At 45.9% G+C, this 22,165-nt stretch overlaps 1 protein-coding gene across 1 annotated transcript in view; it reads right to left on the bottom strand.

The window, feature by feature from the left end:
• Nucleotides 1-22,165, bottom strand: part of ches1 (checkpoint suppressor 1) — a 49,350-nt gene that overhangs the window by 17,507 nt on the left and 9,678 nt on the right. Inside the window, exon 2 of the mRNA XM_064924984.1 lies at nt 11,272-11,838. Within this exon, the coding sequence (XP_064781056.1) occupies nt 11,272-11,820 (549 nt within the window). The 5' untranslated portion in view covers nt 11,821-11,838. The remainder of the gene's footprint in view (nt 1-11,271; nt 11,839-22,165) is intronic.

Raw genomic sequence — 22,165 nt, 5'->3', positions numbered from 1 at the left:
TCTCTCTCTCCCTCCCTCTGCCTCTCTCTATCCCTCCCTCTGCCTCTCTCTATCCCTCCCTCTGCCTCTCTCTATCCCTCCCTCTGCCTCTCTCTCTCTCCCTCCCTCTGCCTCTCTCTATCCCTCCCTCTGCCTCTCTCTATCCCTCCCTCTGCCTCTCTCTCTCCCTCCCTCTGCCTCTCTCTCTCCCTCCTTCTGCCTCTCTCTCTCTCTCCTTCCCTCTGCCTCTCTCTCTCTCCCTCCCTCTGCCTCTCTCTCTCCCTCCTTCTGCCTCTCTCTCCCTCCCTCTGCCTCTCCCTCCCTCTGTCTCTCCCTCCCTCTGTCTCTCTCCCTCTCCTTCCCCCTCTCTCTCTTCTTACTTTCTCCCCCCTCTCTCTCTCCACCCATCCCTCTCTCTCCCTCCCTCCCTCCCCCTGACACTCTTTCTCCCTCCTTCTGCCTCTCTCTCCCTCCCTCTGCCACTCTCTCTCTCTCCTTCCCTCTCTCTCGCCCCTCTTCTCCTTCACTTTCTTACAGAGTTGTGCTGCAGACCAGATCTCAACCAGATGAAGCACATTGAAACAGAACATGACTGAATCCATTAGGAAAACTCTGGAAATACAGTACCTCTCAAACAACACCCCAGGACTCATACATATCACACAAATGTACATTCTATCAGAAGATACGTCTTAAAGGCATATTAGTCTTAAAATATTCTCTGCAATGATAGTGTGTGTGTGTGTGTGTGTGTGTGTGTGTGTGTGTGTGTGTGTGTGTGTGTGTGTGTGTGTGTGTGTGTGTGTGTGTGTGTGTTATTGCAGTGATATTTCCATTTTCCAAACTGAAACATCACCACAGAGCACTTGGTTAAGACAGAAGGAGAGTTTTCCATTCCAGAGGGGTTGTGCTGTTCTATTTTAGAACTTCCCCCGCCCAATGAAGACGTCTACTTCCCATCAGTGCCGTTGGAGAGACATACACACACGCGCGCACACGCACACACAACCGCCATGCAACTTCATACCTCACTACTCCGATCACGCCTGCCAAATAGACAGTAAAAAGACAATGGAGTGACGAGAGTGCGAAGAGTGTGTGTGTGTGTGTGTGTTCAAAAGTTCAAAGTGACTTAGTCATGCATGCGTACCTTCTCCATATGGGTAGTCCTGGGAATTGAACCCGTTGTCAACGCCATCCTCTACCAACTGAGCTAATATATTCAATCCCATCACTGTGACTTTTTCTGTGTTTTTACATGATACAGAGACTCACAGGCGGTAGGTATTTCTTGATACAGGTAAGGTTTGTTTCGGCTGTAGCTACAATTGACACTGACGCTCTATATCACCGTATATTCAAATATGTCATGGAAGAAGGCTGTGTATCTATATCTATTTACATTACATGTACATTTGTCATTATGTGTTGGCTTGTGTCGGGTCCATTGGTTTGTTAAAAGGACAGAGTATATAGACTTTATTACAAGCACTAGGTTGTAATATTTAGGCCTCATATGTTTAAAGGCATGTGTGTGTACTCAGTCCAGCCACTTCCCCTGTGGTGTCTGACATTACCCAGCATGCCTAGCTCCCTAGTGTGGGTCTAGTACAGCTAGAGATGCCTTCCCTGGAGAGTATGATAGTACACCCAACCATGCACACACAAATATACACACACACACACACACACACACACACACGCACACGCGCACACACACACACACACACACACACACACACACACACACACACACACACACACACACACACACACACACACACACACACACACACACACACCATGGCATCACTCACATCTCACCCCCGCAGAGGTGACCCTGCCGGCCCAAATTTCCCCCTCGCACTCTCCCGCCAGTCCACTGCGTGTGTGTGCATATGTGTGTGTGTGTGCATATGTGTGTGTGTTTGTGTGCATATATGTGTGTGTGTGTGTGTTTGTGTGTGCGTGTGTGTTTGTGTGTGGCAGCCTGTTAAATCGATGCTCCCAACAGTAAAGTTGTCTGCTGACCTCACCATCCCCAACCACCAATCAGCAGACAGCTCCACAGCCCCCGGGTCGATGGGCCAATCAGAGCTCCACAGCCCTCGGGTCGATGGGCCAATCAGAGCGCAGAACTCGCCTAGGCAACAGGCAACAGCAGGGGGTGGAGAGGAGGTGCTGAACTATGTCAGTGTTGGCAGATTAGGATTAACGTTACCACTAGACATTTGATCTGGGATCAGTTTCTTGTTTTTAAAAACTCATGGCTATGGTTAGTATTTGGGGAGGGTAAACCGATCCCATAGCACATCCTGCCATGGATCCCAGAGTAACGTCTAACCTGAGAGGTGTAGTGGTGGTGGAGTGTTGTTGGCAAAGAAAGTGACCCCAAGTCTTGTTAATGGGAGTTATTATTTTTTGTAAGCTAATGAGGTCAAATCCTACAGTATGCAGTAACCCCCCCCCCCCCACAAAAATGTGTTTTGCAGCTGCACCCTTGTCTCTCCTCTCCCTCTCCTCCCTTCACCCCCTCCAACTCCTCTCCCAGAACATGCATTGGTGCCATTCTCTAAACCACACTGGAGGTTTCTTGTACAGCTCCATTAGGTGGAACTGGTTTATCCTCATTCACCCACACAACACCAGATCAGCGTCTCAAATGGCTCTCTATTCCCTATACCCTACATAGTGCACTAGACCTATGGGCCCTGGTGAAAAGTAGTGCACTATATAGGGAATAGGATGCAATTTGGGATGCAACACCAGGCCTGTTTCTCCTGCAGGTGTGTGTCAGCCACTGTAGCAGGGGATTAGGGCTTTAGACCCAGGACAAGTGAGGCTGGAGGGACTGGTTACTGGTGTCAGCTACACTAAGCCAAAAGTATGTGGACACCTCCTCATCAAACATCTCATTTCAAAATCATGGGCATTAATATGGAGTTGGTCCTCCCTTTGCTGCTATAACAGTCTCCACTCTTCTGGGAAGGCTTTCCACTAGATGTTGGAACATTGCTGCGGGGACTTGCTTCCATTCAGCCACAAAAGCATTAGTGAGGTCGGGCACTGATGTTGGGTGATTAGGCCTGGCTCGCAGTCGGCGTTCCATAATCATCCCAAAGGTGTTCAACGGGGTTGAGGTCAAGGCTCTGTGCAGGCCAGTCAAGTTCTTCCACACCAATCTCAACAAACCATTTCTGTATGGACCTCCCTTTGTGCATGGGGGCATTGTCATGCTGAAACAGGAAATGGCCTTCCCCAAACTGTTGCCACAAAGTTGGAGGCACAGAATCGTCTAGAATGTAATTGTATGCTGTAGCATTAAGATTTCCCTTCACTGGAACTAAGGGGCCTAGACAGCACCATGAAAAACAGCCCCAGACCATTTTTCCTTAGGCTTGTGTGTAGCTGCTTGGCCATGGAAACCCATTTCATGAAGCTCCCGACGACCAGTTCTTGTGCTGACGTTGCTTCCAGAGGCAGCTTGGAACTCGGTAGTAAGTGTTGCAACCGAGGACAGGTGATTTTTACGTGCTTCAGCGGTCCCGTTCTGTGAGCTTGTGTGGCCTACCACTTCATGGCTGAGCCGTTGTTGCTCTTAAACGTTTCCACTTCACAATAACAGTACTTACAGTGGCCCAGCAAGGTCTAGCAGGGCAGACATTTGACAAACTGACTTGTTGGAAAGCTGGCATCCTATGACGGTGCCACTTTGAAAGTCACTGAGCTCTTCAGTAAGGCCATTTTACTGCCAATGTTTGTCTATGGAGATTGCATGGCCTTGTGCTCGATTTTATACACCTGTCAGCAATGAAATAACTGGCTGAAATAGCCGAATCCCAGAATTTGAAGGGCTGTCCACATCCTTTTGGCCATGTAGTGTATGTTCTTAGCATGGCTATATGTACTTCAGAGGCACTGAGGTATGGAAATAACCCTGCCGTTAACAGGGAATGGCTAGAATTTAGGTGACAGATTTATTCAGGATTGGTTCACAGTGGAGAAGATGGTCCTTCGTGCCAGCCCTCGCAATGGGGATGAGTGAGAGATGCATCTGGATATATAGCTGCGTTTACCAGCAGAGACGAGTCCCACGAGCTTACATTGAGTGTTTATCTCTCTCTGACGTCGCTCAACTAAACACAACAGTGCCTAGGCTATTTCAATTTGGGTTGGCTGGTCACCACTATCTTTTCCCCCCTGACTTGGTGTCTTGGAAAGAGCCTTGTTCCTAGAAGAATCAGCTGCATGTGTGCTCAGTGTTCTGTGCCGACACCACGACCCAACCCAACCTGGTTCCACGCCACTGCCCATCTGTGTTCATAAAGTGTTCTGGGAAGGCTGCCGGAAACCCTGAAGTCACATGGCTCCAGGAGGTAGAAGTTGACCTTAACAACAGATCTAGGATCAGATAATTAGAAAAACCCAATGCTAGCTTGAACCCTTAGGGAAAGAAACTAAAAATATCTGAGCTGGTTACACAGACATCACCGATGACTTGACATGGGCCAAAACCATCACCACTCTTGTCAAAATGGTGCAACACAGTCTCTACTTCCTAAGGCCGCTTAGGAAACACGGCACAGCACCTCTCCAAGTACTACTTCTGCACCATGGAGAGTATCCTGACTAGTCACATCACGGCCTGATACGGCAATTGCTCCGTCCACAACCACCAGGCCCTCCAGCCGGTGTTGAAGAAGGCTCAGTACATTTTCTGGGACTGTGCTCCCACCCATCTAGAATATCTACTGGAAACGGTGCCAGAGGAAGGCCCACAGCATCGTCAAGGACCCCACACGCTCCAGCCACGAGCTGCTTACTCCCTCACCGTTGGGCAGATTGTATCGGTGCATGACGTCTGATCCCAAGAGACAGTTTCTATCTACAAGCAATCAGACTGCTGAACACTTGTACTGGACTGACCATCTGCACTGACTCTCTGCACACAAACACACACACACACACACACACACACACACACACACACACACACACACACACACACACACACACACACACACACACACACACACACACACACACACACACACACACACACACATGACAACGGCTGCTACCAGAATCATATTTACTATTGGTAATACTGCACAATTTAAACACTTGCCTGGAGTGCCTGGATACAGCCCTTAGCCATGGTATATTGGTAATATACCACAAACCCCCGAGGTGCCTTATTGCTATTATAAACTGGTTACCAATGTAATTAGAGCAGTAACAACAAATGTTTTGTCATACCCATGGTTTACGATCTGATATATCACGGCTATCAGCCAAATCAACATTCAGGGCTTAAACCACCCAGTTTAGAACAAAACTTAAACCTTGAAACATATGTCTTAATAGACACTATTAAGAGAAAAAGACAGAAGTACGCTGATTGTAAAGAGTACACACAGAGTGGTGTAGGCTAAAGAGCTGCATTCCCAAGGGCATCCCATGGGACCTGTGGCCTGGCTGAGAGCATTTTTCATGCTGCGGCCAGAAGCGGGCGGTCAGACAGACAATTTTGGAATGAAAATATTTTTTAGTCCCGCAGATTATTGAGAACGGTCGTCTTTCTGTCTTGTACATGTTCTCGTGTTAAAGCACCTGTTTGTTAGCAATATTCACAAACTCGAATAGCCTAATTCTTGCTGATTTACATTCAGTGGCCTACCTTCCCTCTCTTTCTTGAGGCGTGCAAGATCAAATACGCCTATATGTGTGATCTCAAAACGGCTGGGACCTGGGCTGCTACACCCACAATAACGGGACTGCAGTCGGATTCGGGACCACTTCTTGCGGGAGCGGGTTGGTGTCAGACAAGAAGTCAGCAGGAGGGGGCGCGGTATGAAAAGCAGCAGGAGGGGGCGCGGTGCGAAAAGCAGCAGGAGGGGGTGTGGTACGAAAAGCAGCAGGAGCGGGATGAAGAAAATTGGTCCGACAGCAGACCTCTAGTCCAGGCCAACTCAGTCTGTCAACGAGAGAGAGAGAGAGAGAGAGAGAGAGAGAGAGAGAGAGAGAGAGAGAGAGAGAGACAGACAGACAGACAGACAGAATGACAGAGACAGACAGACAGACAGACAGACAGACAGGCAGACAGGCAGACAGACAGACAGACAGACAGGCAGGCAGACAGGCAGACAGGCAGACAGGCAGACAGACAGACAGACAGACAGACAGACAGACAGACAGACAGACAGACAGACAGACAGACAGGCAGACAGGCAGACAGACAGAATGGAAGACAGAGAGAGAGAGAGAGGAGTTGTATGCTCCCCACATCTGTTTCCTCTGTTACATAAACTGTACTCTGTAGTCTGGGACCCACTAGGAAAAGAAGGCAGAGAGGAGAGGGGGGGTATTAAATGGTCCTGCTGTTACTGACCCTAATACTGTATACCTCTTCAACCAACCACATACCAGGGATACGGGTGTTGCCATGGTTCTAAGATGCATCATAGTATAATGGCAGACAAGGTTATATCAGAGAACTCTTTGTTCCAAATACATTGAAGAGTCATTGAAAACATAGGATCTGTTTTTCTTCATCTGCTGTGACCAACCCTACACTCTTAGTAAAGAAGGATGTAGAAACTAAAAGGGTTCTTCAGCTGTCCCCATACACTCTAAAAAGCAAAGGTTCCTAGTGTCCTTCAGGGGTTCTTCAAATTGAAACTGTGGGGGAACCCCTATTAGTACTTTAAAGAAGCCCTTTTAATGGATCCTCAAAAACCTTTTGGGGTTCATTTTGAACTACCCCCCCTCCCCTATTACTATTATTAATACTAATAACAATATGCATAACAATAACAACAATAACACGGTATTTTAGTTCTCAGTGTTTTATTATGATTTTAGTGGCAAAGCAGAATAAACCATCTAAATATGAGGTAAACTCCCAGCAGAGCCCCAAGTCCAATGGCGTGTTGATGTCAACGTGTTGATGTTCTCCATATCCATAGCCACAATGATTTTGCAGAGCACGGTGATCAAACAGGTTTCCTGTTATATTCATCAGAGGTGTAGGGAGGGGGATGTCTGTGAATCCCAAAGAAGAATAATTATACAGATGATTAACAAAACATGCACACTACAGTATTCATACCTTGTTTTCTGTGGTAAATGGGAATGAAAAAGAAACACGGTTTTGATAATGGTTTTCATACACATACCATGTCCATAATGTAGAGGACTATGGGATATTCATTGAAGGGGTAAGAGAGGTATATGGTAAATGTGATCTGCATAATAACATACCAACACCTATTGACATACCTTTGTATGCCTCCCCGTCTTCATACCTGCAGACACAGACACAAAGGTGAGCGGTTTAGTCATCTGCACTCAATACAGCGAGCCTTCAAAATATTCTTACCTCTTTGTTGATTGATATCCATTGACTTGTGTCCATTTTCTGTTTTTGAAAGATTGGCACAAATATGAAACGATAGATGGTGTCATCATTAAACAAAATAAATGTAGATCATACAAAGGACAAACCTTACCTTAAATTTATGAGATCTTTACTTTTTTCAGTGAAGTGCCTGCACCTAAATGTTTCAGTTGGGCAGTTAGGTCCCTGCAAGAACCCCCACCAACTAAGGAGGTTCCTCAATGAACCCCACCTCCTATTGGGTTCAGTGCCAAGAACTCTAAAGTTCTTTGAAGAACTTTGAGGATCTTAGAAGAACCCTTGTTGAACCCCACATTTTTAGAGTGCAGGAGAGCCCTATGAAAAACCCTTTTAGGTTCCAGGTAGAAACCTTTTGAGTTCCGTGTAGACCCTGAAACACCCCTTTTACCAGAGATCTGTTGCTATGGATCTTGAGTTAGCCTGATTACCAGTCTGTTTCCACTTTAGCCAAAAATGAAAACAGAGATTTAGTTCAAAGTTGTTTCATACACTAGAGGCAAGGTTAGGTTAGATAACTGTCTGATCCCAATATCCTGGGAAAGCGTTGAGCGTATTGCATTGACGAAATCGCTCTTTTTGAACTGCTTCTCATAACCCACTTTTCAGCTTTGATTTCATAACCAATATAAAGCTGTGTGTGTGTGTGTGTTATGAGCACAACACCGTGTCCTGTCATTAAGGCTTCTCATTCACCAATGGAGGAATCCTGTTTGTAAACAACACCATGGAAACCGTGAGACTTGAGCCCTCTGGCTGTCTCGCACAGACACGCACGCACGCACGCACACGCACGCACGCACACACGCACGCGCACAAACACACACGCACACACACACACACACACACACACACACACACACACACACACACACACACACACACACACACACACACACACACACACACACACACACACACACACACACACACACACACACACACACAGGCTTACAATAAGCTAACCCCAGTCAGTAGTCTTGTCGTCTGCCTGAATATGACCCAGAAACACACTCTCTGGAACAAATAGTGTCTTGTCATAATAATCTCCACCTCTCTAAATTAATGGAAATATAATTTGGTGCATTTGCAAAAAAAATGCTTTTTTATTCCAAGCCAAGGCCTAGCAAGGACTTAGCCCGTGGACCCAGCAAGGACTTAGCCCGTGGACCCAGCAAGGACTTAGCCCGTGGACCCAGCAAGGACTTAGCCCGTGGACCAACCAAGACTGTTCACTATACTAAACCCCAATCCAATTGGAAGATTTTCCCTCCCCACTAGCTTGATGTTAATGTGGAATATAATGCAATGTAAAAATGCTTACCCGACCCATACTGTGCTCAATCCAGAGATAAACAGACAGAGGAAAGCCAGTGACAGAGAAAAGGCATTTAAAAGGGAAAGAAAAACTGGAAAAACAGCTTCTCCTTAGAAAGACAGTAGCTGAATGCAATAGTAGCGTTAGTCTTTCCTTGAAATTACACCCTTGACATCGTTATGATTCCATACAAAGCAGCCTTTTTCTCAGGTAAAATAGGTGTTTTTAAGACGCAGGCACATATTCTTGTGTGTATACTGAAGTATGCGTCTTTATGTAGCGATTTCTTTTCTGTTCCTGTAACAGTTGGTCGTCAGTTTGGGCTGAGCAGTTATTTGACAGAATTGAAGAGTTAACTAATTGGCTGTCTTAAACTGTCTGTGTGAGAGGAAAAAAAATGTCCCTGCCAACTGCACCTTTCTGTCCTTGCCATCACACACCCACACTCACACACACACACACACACACACACACACACACACACACACACACACACACACACACACACACACACACACACACACACACACACACACACACACACACACACACACACACACACACACACACATTCTTGTTCATACCCAAGGGCGGGCACACACACTCAAAGTCAGTATAGCCAAATCAGTTTCCCCGTCGCCACAGCAACAGCATACTTTTATGTAAACTGCAACCTAGTTTCTATGGAGATATGTATACAAGGAAAACTCTATGCAGTTGTAGTCAAGGGGCCAGATGACAGAGTAACTTAAGGGCAGACATGCACACACACACACAAACAACACACACACACACACACACACACACACACACACACACACACACACACACACACACACACACACACACACACACACACACACACACACACACACAAACACGATACAGTTTGTACATTTTGTCCTTCCACATATCACATTCACTCACAAGGGAAAGGCTGTGGTTCATGTGCTGGGCAAATGTAGTTTAGAGCTCACAAGTTCATTTCATAAAGAATCTAATGCACAAGCTAAAGCATGTATAGTGTACATAATATCAGCCTTATGGGTAATTACATGCCAGAGGGAGCGAAAATATATTTTTGGCATCTCGGATTGTTCTGGCAATTCTCACATATGAACTTCATTAGAAGACACATGGTGTCTGGCTACAGGGGTGTTCTGCTCTTGTGCTCTGTAATACGAACGTTCAATTCTTTCTTAGACTTCCCAAGATAATAATAGCCACATGGGGCACTTGAGTAAATAGACCACAAATTTTGTCTTACAGGACATTCTACCCCTGACATACATTTTCTTTCCCGTACGAGGGCGAAGAAAGAAATGCATCACAGTGAACTGTCCCCTGTAGCCAGACACTTTAATGCGGTCAAACATGATGTGTGCCAACTGAGGTTCCAGGGCTTAGAAGTTGTACAGCCACTTAAATGAGGAAGTGACAGAGAAGAATTTCTATGTCTTACAAACAGAGCCGTACAGGCTTGAATGAGGAACTTCTGTTTGGTCTCTGCCTTTCTGAGCAACAGGATCTTTGGTGGAAAACAGTAGGAAATGTATATAAATAATGTATGTGAATAATGATTGTGAATAATGATTGTGAATAATGATTGTGAATAATGATTGTGAAGTGATGTCATCTGTAAATATGGGTGGATGTCTGTTGTTCTACAAACGCTCGGCTGTCGCCGAAACACGTCCCTTAGTTCTGACCTCTGCCCCGGAACAATTCAACCAGCTCTGGAACAGCCTCACGCCAGAATTGGACGGTCAAGCCATGTTCCTCAAACGCCAGCTTTCAAAGTTGTCCCAAACGTCAAATTTGGAAGCATTTTCACGTCATCCTCAGACATGGATGGATGTCGAATAATGACTTTTATCACGGGTGACCTGGCTGAAGAAATAAACTATTAAAACGTAAAGAATAGCTCAGTGAGTGTGGGTTTATAACCCTTTCTTCCAGGATTTACTTACATTTTCCCAGATGATATCTGATATCTTTTGACATGAACGTTAATACAACTTTTAGTATTAATTGGTTATGGGAATTATTTTCCTAAGAAGTATATAGGGTATATGTAACCAGCTCCTGAAATAGGAGAATGATTAGTGAAATATTTAAGCCTTTAGATGAAACCAGATCAAGATTTAAATCAAAAATGAAAGGCTGTTCCCACCAGAGAACGCCAAACTTCTGCTTTTTAGTTGGAATTCAGTGAGATGATGAAGTATTGATAAAGCAATTCCTTGTACATGTGTAGACAAAATACTGGATATGTTTGACTCGGAGATTGAAAAGGCTGTTCTCCTGATAACGGAATTTGAAATGCGTCCAAGCACCTCAAACAAACAAAGAGAAAGAGAGAGAGAGAGCGAGAGAAAGAGAGCGAGAGAGTGTGGTGCAGCTGTGTGTGTTGTGTGTGTGTGTGTGTGTGTGTGTGTGTGTGTGTGTGTGTGTGTGTGTGTGTGTGTGTGTGTGTGTGTGTGTGTGTGTGTGTGTGTGAGCGTGTGTGTGAGCGTGTGCGTACGTTTGTGTGTGTCTTTGCTAGCCTCCTCCTTACCTGGCTCCTGTCCTTGTCCACCTTCTTGAAACACTTATTAAGCGACAGATTGTGGCGTACCGAGTTCTTCCAACCAGTAGGGGCGCTAGCGAAATACGGGAAATGCTCCAGGATCCAACCATAGATATCTTTCACCGGCAGCCTCTTGGATGGTGCGTCCTCTATTGCCATGAAGATCAGACAGCTGAACGAGTACGGAGGCTTCCGATTGGCTCCCGTGGCCAGGTCGTATTGGGAAGAATCACATGGGTCAGGGGAAGGGGAGGAGGAGGAGGGGGAGTGGGGGGGTAGAGGGTGACCGTCAGGGTCCTGCAGGGGGGAGACGGAGCGGAGCCCCGAGTGAGAGAAGCTGTTGAGAAGGTCTGTGCTCTCGTGGAGCCAGGAGAGGCTGGTGAGCTCCTCGTCCTCGGCCTTGGAGAAGGATGCCGACAGAGACAGGGACAGGTCGGCTGCCTCCGCCTCCCTGTAGAGGGGACTCAGACCCCGGGTCACTCCCAAACCGCTGCTGGGGCTCTGGGCCTTCTTACTGGGCGGCATGGTGGGTCCCATCCAGCCCTGGACTCTCTCCTGGATGGGGGAGGGGAGGAGAGCACAAGACTGGGTTACTATGAATCAAGTCATGTCTGCAACTCTGATGCTTCTACAGTGGGTTTTGAGACAGTTTTGATGGGATCCTCAGAAATGGTTGCTGTAACAGTCACACCAACCATTGGAGATAAGATGAGCATTAGAATGCATTAGTTAACTGCAGATGAATTGCTAGAACAGTAGCTAAATTGACTGCATAGTAAATGCTTATATCCTGTGTTAGGTGTCGTCTTCTGTCGGTAAGATGATCGCAAGATGGAAATGAACACACACACACACACACACACACACTAGGATAAGATTAACCCCAGCAGGAGATATGTAGTAGCCAGCTCACCCTGTGTGATCATGCTATGAGCCAAGGAAATCATCCCCTGATCTAACTCTTCTCTCTGGCTGATTGACGGACAGCTGTCAACATCCATCCCCTTTCCCCCCTAGCTATGACAGCTGTCACGTTGCCATGGCTCCCGGCCCCCTCTGAGCGGCTTTCACCACAGAACAACAGCCCTGCATCTCAAATGGCACCCTATTTCCTATATAGTGCACTACTTTTGACCAGGGCCCTATGAGCCCACTATGAAGGGAATAGTGTGCTATTTGGGAAGCTACTCTTCCTTCCTGCTCTGATAATTCTTCTTCACCGAGTTACAAGGACTATATATATATATATATATTTAAATATATAGAATAGAACACATGTATTTACTGTAGGTTGTACGGTAGACAATGTATGATTATGGCCACCAAGCACTAGCCTACGGTTTTGACATCTGTCGATATGTTTTCTCTTGCCCTCACAAAAATACGCATTGGACTATAGACTCTATTCTGTAGAGTAGTTTGAAGTATCAAGCTTTATTAGTCGTGTGTAGGGGAAACGCATGGTATACATCGTCCAACGAAATGCTTTCTTGCAGGTTCCTTCTCGGCAACGCAACATACAATACTAAATAGTAAAAAAAAAAAAGAATACAAAACAAAGTAAATGTCTCAGTAGAATAGATGAGACATTTTAGCACAAGTATAATACAGGATGGCACGTTTATAGTCCAATATTTACACATGTATTAGGGGGGTATAAATTGAGCAGGAGAATAGGAGTCTGGTAGTCAGTCCAGTCAGATGGCTTGTAGATAGAAACTGTCTCGGAGCCTGTTAGTCATACATTGTATGTGTACTGTGCATATGGCCGCCGAACAACCTAAACCGGCTTTCGATTCCAAGCGGCTTTCAGATGTATCTGATCGTTGGGTTGCTATTTGGATTCGCTCCCGACATTTCTTCATTTCTTCATTTCTGGATTGTGTGTATTGTTTTTGTACAGCGAGCTGCAGTATTACTGCACAGTTGCAGCTAGAAACACACGCATTTCACTGCACCTGCGATGACATCCGCAGACGTGTTCGCGACCAATAAAGTTTGATTTGATTGGACCTTTTCTTCCTCCATAAATGTCTGTAGGCTGCATGGACCATGGCAGTCATATATGTGCTTATACGACAACCAAACAGTAGCCTAGAGCAGCTTCATCTATCATCTAGCTTCCCGTCTGTAGATATCTGTTATCTATAGTTCCTCCTTAACTGACGATAACCCCGGGATGTCAACAGCAGCTACCTGACGGAGCCATGTTGCAACGGGATATCAACAGCAGCTACCTGACGGAGCCATGTTGCTCCGGGATATCAACAGCAGCTACCTGACGGAGCAAAGTTGCACCGGGATGTCAACAGCAGCTACCTGACAGAGCCATGTTGCACCGGGATATCAACAGCAGCTACCTGACGGAGCCATGTTGCACCAGGATGTCAACAGCAGCTACCTGACGGAGCCATGTTGCACCGGGATGTCAACAGCAGCTACCTGACGGAGCCATGTTGCACCGGGATATCAACAGCAGCTACCTGACGGAGCTATGTTGCACCGGGATATCAACAGCAGCTACCTGACGGAGCCATGTTGCACCAGGATGTCAACAGCAGCTACCTGACGGAGCCATGTTGCACCGGGATATCAACAGCAGCTACCTGACGGAGCCATGTTGCACCAGGATGTCAACAGCAGCTACCTGACGGAGCCATGTTGCACCGGGATGTCAACAGCAGCTACCTGACAGAGCCATGTTGCACCGGGATATCAACAGCAGCTACCTGTGTTGCACCGGGATGTCAACAGCAGCTACCTGACGGAGCCATGTTGCACCGGGATGTCAACAGCAGCTACCTGACGGAGCCATGTTGCACCGGGATATCAACAGCAGCTACCTGACGGAGCCATGTTGCACCGGGATGTCAACAGCAGCTACCTGACGGAGCCATGTTGCACCGGGATGTCAACAGCAGCTACCTGACGGAGCCATGTTGCACCGGGATGTCAACAGCAGCTACCTGACGCCATGTTGCACCGGGATGTCAACAGCAGCTACCTGACGGAGCCATGTTGCACCGGGATGTCAACAGCAGCTACCTGACGGAGCCATGTTGCACCGGGATATCAACAGCAGCTACCTGACGGAGCCATGTTGCACCGGGATGTCAACAGCAGCTACCTGACGGAGCCATGTTGCACCGGGATGTCAACAGCAGCTACCTGACGGAGCCATGTTGCACCGGGATATCAACAGCAGCTACCTGACGGAGCCATGTTGCACCGGGATGTCAACAGCAGCTACCTGACGGAGCCATGTTGCACCGGGATATCAACAGCAGCTACCTGACGGAGCCATGTTGCACCGGGATGTCAACAGCAGCTACCTGACGGAGCCGTGTTGCACCAGTACTCACGTTGACCGTAACAAATTGAAATCTCCTCCGAAGCTCGACAATAGATATTCCTACACTTGAAAAGCCTCGAAAATAGAAAGGGGATGAACAAAGAAAGGTAAGCGAGGGGTTGAGATATTTGACGGTGACAGGCTCGTCAAGGTGTGGGTGGCAGCGAGGTGATAGGGAAGGTTATTGGTGTGACATGGTTCCCAGTTGGACGTCGTCGAGGCGTCGGTCGTCGAGGAGAAGGGAACAACGGAACACACAGGGAGCGTTTTCTTGTTACGTTGCCATGACGGCAGGCAAGGCACCAGGCGAGGCAGGGCCATGACACATTACGGCTGACAGTAAAGTCATCTAATTTTACTGTTGCTATGACAACAAACTCCTTCCAGTTAGGGCCTGTGTTATGAGTGTGTGTGCGAGCCGTAGCGAGGCGCAGCGCGGAGCCGTGTATTCATACCCTAGAGTTTTCAGAAATCTCTCCTTAACGCACTTTGAGCTCTAAACAAACTTTTATACAACATTTATACAACCCCCTAATGACTGACTGTTAAAGGACAACGAGAGTTCTTGCTCAAGTTCAGACTTGATCGTTGAAGGGAGGGGTACTTCCTACTAGAGGCTTGACAGACTGACAGCGTGTGTGTGTGTGTGTGTGTGTGTGTGTGTGTTTGCATGCTTGTGTGTGTGTGTGTGTGTCTGTACATGTTTAATTAAAATATTGTGTACACGACCCTACGACCTTCGTGACCTTGACACCCACTTTTTTTCCTGAGTCTGATGGAATCCCCCCAGTGAACCACCGGCGCCTCTATTCTCACACACGTCAATGGCCAAACCTCTTGACGAGGTCACTGTTGTCCATCTTACCGCACAAGATGGCTCCTCTCAAAGCAAGACGGGTGCCAAGTCAACAATACAACCCCAAAGCAGCAAACATTGGTTGGGTGGGAAATTTGCAGATGGTGGAATCATATTTCAAAATCAAATCAAAGTGTGTTTGGTCGCATACAGAGTTTAGCAGATGTTATGGCGGGTGCGGCAAAATGCTTATGTTACTAGATCCTGGCAATGCAGTAAAATGCCAAACAAGTACACAAATAATACAACCTCTAAAATAAGTAATCAAATAAAGAAATCAAGTGTCATTGGAACGAATCTAATTAACAACTCCAACAGCACTGTAACGCTAATCCAAATGCAATCTCTATGCATGTACACCGGATGAATTTACACCAGATATGAACAGCAGTAGATATACTAAGAATGATATGAACAGCAGTAGATATACTAAGAATGATATGAACAGCAGTAGATATACTAAGAATGATATGTACAGCAGTAGATATACTAAGAATGATATGAACAGCAGTAGATATACTAAGAATGATATGAACAGCAGTAGATATACTAAGAATGATATGAACAGCAGTAGATATACTAAGAATGATATGTACAGCAGTAGATATACTAAGAATGATATGAACAGCAGTAGATATAATAAGAATGATATGTACAGCAGTAGATATACTACGAATGATATGTACAGCAGTAGATATACTAAGAATGATATGTACAGCAGTAGATATAATAAGAATGATATGTACAGCAGTAGATATACTACGAATGATATGTACAGCAGTAGATATACTAAGAATGATATGTACAGCAGTAGATATAATAAGAATGATATGAACAGCAGTAGATATACTAAGAATGATATGAACAGCAGTAGATATACTAAGAATGATATGAACAGCAGTAGATATACTAAGAATGATATGAACAGCAGTAGATATACTAAGAATGATATGAACAGCAGTAGATATACTAAGGATGATATGAACAGCAGTAGATATACTAAGACTGATATGTACAGCAGTAGATATACTAAGAATGATATGAACAGCAGTAGATATAATAAGAATGATATGTACAGCAGTAGATATACTAAGAATGATATGAACAGCAGTAGATATACTAAGAATGATATGAACAGCAGTAGATATACTAAGAATGATATGAACAGCAGTAGATATACTAAGAATGATATGAACAGCAGTAGATATACTAAGAATGATATGAACAGCAGTAGATATACTAAGAATGATATGAACAGCAGTAGATATACTAAGGATGATATGAACAACAGTAGATATACTAAGAATGATATGAACAGCAGTAGATATACTAAGAATGATATGAACAGCAGTAGATATACTAAGAATGATATGAACAGCAGTAGATATACTAAGAATGATATGTACAGCAGTAGATATACTAGAGTGAGCTATGTTAGGAATAGAGTATATAAAGACATATGTGGTGTGTATAAACAGTGTAACTAAAATCCAATGTACAACAGTAGGAAATGATAGCTCATTCTATGTCAGGGATGCAGTATTTAAATACAGTGTACAAATACAAGTGCCCAGTGGTTTAGTGTCTCTATAACATGGGACAGCAGCGTTGGCTAAGTGTGTGAGTGAGTGTGTTTGTCTGCGAGTTTGAACTGTGTGTATTTAACCCTTCGCCTCTCTTACAACCCACACCTCTTCTCTATAATGAGTGGCACGAGGACCAAATGTTGAAGAAGAGGCTAATGAAATCCTCAGCAAGACAGTCTATTAAGGGGGTGACAAAACTGTGCACAGGTCAGTCAGGTTCACATGGTTAATTGTCTCTAATTGAGAATACATTATCAACCAGAGACGTTACAGTCCTTTCAAAGCCTTCAGTGAATTGGCCACTGAAGGGAGAATAGAATGAATACAAAATCTCATAATGTGCATCCCAAATGGCACCCTTTTACTATAGTGCACTACTATTGACCAGAGCCCTATGGGCCCTGCAATAGAGAGAGAGAGGGAGGGTGAGTAAATAATAACCCCCTATATGTGCGCAACATTGGTGTACAAAAGGTTGTGGTTTTCTCTAGCTGCTTGAGTCGATGAAATCAGTTTCAGTTTCCATTCCCTGTGGTCCCTTGACAACAACTAGCAGGGCTCCACAGGGCAAACATGTGAGGCCAGTTAACCAATGGGACTGGATAGTACAGTGTGTGTTGGTGTATATGTGTGTGTGTGTGTCTCTCTGTTGCCTCTCGCCCTGCTACAGAGCCTAGGGAGTTTATTAGACAGAGGTCAGGGTTCATTGTGTTATCCTCCTAAGAGCTGCACAGGATCACACACACACACACACACACACACACACACACACACACACACACACACACACACACACACACACACACACACACACACACACACACACACACACACACACACACACACACACACACACACACACACACACACACACATACACACATACACACACAGACCATAGAGACCATAGAGAGACCTAGTTTTTACAGTATCGAAAGACACACAAACACACACATGACCAGCACTTGAAAAAACGATATGCTGTTTTATTATCATGCCCTACAGAATGTAATTCATTGAAGTGCGAATCAAAAGTAGTCACAGACACATGTATAAAACAAATGATTAGCTGTCAGCAGTAACAGTGGAAATAAATGAGAAGCGTACGACACGCTACTAAGCCTTCTGTCAATCACCATAATATGACACATCACACAGAAAGGCAGCCTTCACTATGATTCTACAGTCATCACTCCCTCAACTCACTAGACTTCTACACAAACAACCCTAACTCTTCTGGCTGATCTGAGGTCAGTGTAGTGCAGTGAAGGTGACCGGTGAGTGTGCAGCCTCAGCCCCCTTAGGGGAGTACACACACAGACAGCAGAGCAGACTGACTATGACTCTAAGTCTAACGTTGAGCGCTGTGCACTGGCCTCAGGTCAGGCTTAACATTTAGGTTTTTTAAAGCCCGAAGGCCCTTTAACTTCTATATTTCAGACTCTCTGTGACGCACCATACACACACACACACACACACACACACACACACACACACACACACACACACACACACACACACACACACACACACACACACACACACACACACACACACACACACACACACACACACACACACACACACACACACATCTTCCAGACAATTCTTCTGTTTTGACAGTTCCTGCAGCTCCCTCCTGGCACTCTGTGTTCTTTACACAAGTGTGTGTTCAAGTGTCAGTGTATGTTTGATATATGGCCAGCTCAGAAGGTATAGCCTATATGCAAAAGAGCCATTGCACAAATTAAAACAGGAGACGAGATTGAAGATTCATTGGTTTTACTCGAAAAGAGGTGGGCGCAGACAGACAGAGTGAACTGCATGGGTTTTATGTGTGTTTGAAAGCTGTAAAGTGGGAAAGTTGGCTGGGCCTGCACAGAGTAGTGGTTGGCTGGGCCTGCACAGAGTAGTGGTTGGCTGGGCCTGCACAGAGTAGTGGTTAGCTGGGCCTGCACAGAGTAGTGGTTGGCTGGGCCTGCACAGAGTAGTGGTTAGCTGGGCCTGCACAGAGTAGTGGTTGGCTGGGCCTGCACAGAGTAGTGGTTGGCTGGGCCTGCACAGAGTAGTGGTTGGCTGGGCCTGCACAGAGTAGTGGTTAGCTGGGCCTGCACAGAGTAGTGGTTGGCTGGGCCTGCACAGAGTAGTGGTTGGCTGGGCCTGCACAGAGTAGTGGTTGGCTGGGCCTGCACAGAGTAGTGGTTGGCTTGGCCTGCACAGAGTAGTGGTTGGCTGGGCCTGCACAGCGTAGTGGTTGGCTGGGCCTGCACAGAGTAGTGGTTAGCTGGGCCTGCACAGAGTAGTGGTTGGCTGGGCCTGCACAGAGTAGTGGTTAGCTGGGCCTGCACAGAGTAGTGGTTAGCTGGGCCTGCACAGAGTAGTGGTTGGCTGGGCCTGCACAGAGTAGTGGTTGGCTGGGCCTGCACAGAGTAGTGGTTGGCAGGGCCTGCACAGAGTAGTGGTTGGCTGGGCCTGCACAGAGTAGTGTGCTCTGCATTTAATACATAGTATGCTGTAGGCCTCTCCACCTCTCTCTCTCTCGTCTGGCTCTTCCACTTATCTGCAACAAACAACAGCACGGGCCCTCAGCCACTAGCCAACAATTTGTCCACGACACTTAATGCCATGGCAACAACCACTGAAACGGCTGTTACAGAGACCCACCCACTTTTGGCTTCCTCTGCTCCCCAGCAAGTTTGGTTGAGAAAGTGGATGAGAATCACAACGTGCTTTGCCACATAAAGAAGGCTAGAAAAAGAGTTTTGCAGTTACCCGAACTTTCTTTCTCGCACTCCCTCTCCTTCACCTCTCTTTTGTGATTATCGTCAGCTCATCTTCTCCTACCCAGGGCCATACCACCCCCCCCCCTCATGCTATTGTCGCCCTTTTTCCAATGAGGCTGAGGGAAAATGTTGGCGTTTTCAAGCTAATTTCCTGCAATACTACACATTTTACTATCATACAGTACCAGTCAAAAGTCTGGACACACATACTCATTCAAGGGTTTTTCTTAGTTTTTACTACGCAGAAAAATAGTGAAGACATCAAACTATGAAAAAAAACCACATATGGAATGATGTAGTAACCAAAAAAAGTGTTAAACAAATCAAAATACATTTTATATTTGTGATTCTTCAAAGTAGCCACCCTTTGCCTTGATGACAGCTTTGCACACTCTTGGCATTCTCTCAACCAGCTTTTCCTGGAATGCTTTTCCAACAGTCTTGAAGGAGTTCTCACATATACCGAGCACTTGTTGGCTGCTTTTCCTTCACTCTGTTGTCCAACTCATCCCAAACCATCTCAATTGGGTTGAGGTCGGGTGGTTGTGGAGGCCAGGTCATCTGATGCAGCACTCCAACAGCACTGTTGATAAACAAACAATAGTCCTTTGAATTCTAAATACATTATTGACAGTGTCACCAGCAAAGCACCCCCACACCATCACACCTCCTCCTCCATGCTTCACAGTAGGAACCACACATGCGGAGATCATCCGTTCACCTACTCTGCGTCTCACAAAGACACGGCGGTTGGACCCAAACATCTCAAATTTGGACTCATCAGGCTGAAGGACAGATTTCCACCATCTAATGTCCATTGCTCGTGTTTCTTGGCCCAATCAAGTCGCTTCTTCTTATTGGTGTCCTTTAGTAGTGGTTTCTTTGCAGCAATTTGACCATGAAGGCCTGATTCACACAGTCTCTTCTGAACAGTTGATGTTGAGATGTGTCTGTTTCTTGAACTCTGTGAAGCATTTTTTTGGGCTGCAATTTCTGAGTCGGGCAACTCTAATGAACTATCCTCTGCAGCAGAGGTAACTCTGGCTCTTCCTTTCCTGTGGCGATCATCATGAGAGACAGTTTCATCATAGCGCTTGATGGTTTTTGCGACTGCACTCAAAGAAACGTTAAAAATTTCCACATTGACTGACCTTCATGTCTTAAAGTAATGATGGACTGTCGTTTTTCTTTGCTTATTTGAGCTGTTCTTACCATAATATGGACTTGGTGTTTTACCAAATAGGGCCATTTTCTATATACCACCCATACCTTGTCACAACACAATTGATTGGCTCAAACACATTAAGAAGGAAAGAAATTCCACAAATTAACTTTTAAGAAGGCACACCGGTTAATTGAAATGCATTCCAGGTGAATACATCATGAAGCTGGTTGAGAGAATGCCAACAGTGTCATCAAAGCAAAGGGTGGCTACTTGAGGTGTGTACAAACATTTGACTGGTACTGTATGTAATCTGGGGGGCCCTTGGAGTTTGGGGGCCCTGGGGGACGTAGACCAGTGTGCCTGTTCGGTAATTCGGCCTTGCTCCTATCATCTCTCTCTGCCTCTCCCACCCATATCTCTGCCTCCCTCTCTATCTCTCTCTCTAATCACCAAAGAGCGAGGGGGAAATATCCTTGTGTCATTAGCAGCATCTCAAAGTCACAGTGTCCTCTAGCGTATGCTGTTTGACAGGCCCTGCCAAAAGAATTAGAGTGAGAAATGATGGTGCCATGATTAGATGTGGAGCTCAGGGAGAGGGCTTCATCCAGGGGATATGGGGGATGAGAGGACATGAGATGAGAGGAGAGAGAAGAGATGGAAGGAGGAGAGGAGAAGGCCTGATCCATGGATACTGCACAGATGACAGGGAATTGAAGAAAGAAAGAAAGAAAGAAAGAGAGAGAGAGAGAGAGAGAGAGAGAGAGAAAGAAAGAAAGAGAGAAAGAGAGAGAAAGAAAGTAAGAAATAAGGATGAGAGAGAAGGATGAGAGCAGAGAAGAAGAAGTACTGGGAGCTGACATTTAGAGCACCTGATCCATATTCATCATCAAAGCAGGCCTCAACCCTCTCCTCAGAGTCGTGACCCGAGACACAACCACCAGAGATCTGAGGGGGAAAAACAACAATCTGTTTCCTATCAGTTCTCAGAACCCTAACACACTTCTAGAGTCCCTCTGTTCCGTCTACATTCCTATAAAGTCTCCCTGCATCCAAAATGGCACCCTATTCCCTCCGATCTCTTTATAGTGCACTAGGGCCCTGATTAAAGTAGTGCACTAGGGGGGGGGGAAGGGTGCCATT

The sequence above is a fragment of the Oncorhynchus masou genome, chromosome 19, assembly GCF_036934945.1.
Source record: "Oncorhynchus masou masou isolate Uvic2021 chromosome 19, UVic_Omas_1.1, whole genome shotgun sequence".
Taxonomy (NCBI): Eukaryota; Metazoa; Chordata; class Actinopteri; order Salmoniformes; family Salmonidae; genus Oncorhynchus; species Oncorhynchus masou.
This window is presented reverse-complemented; position numbering and strand designations above follow the sequence as displayed.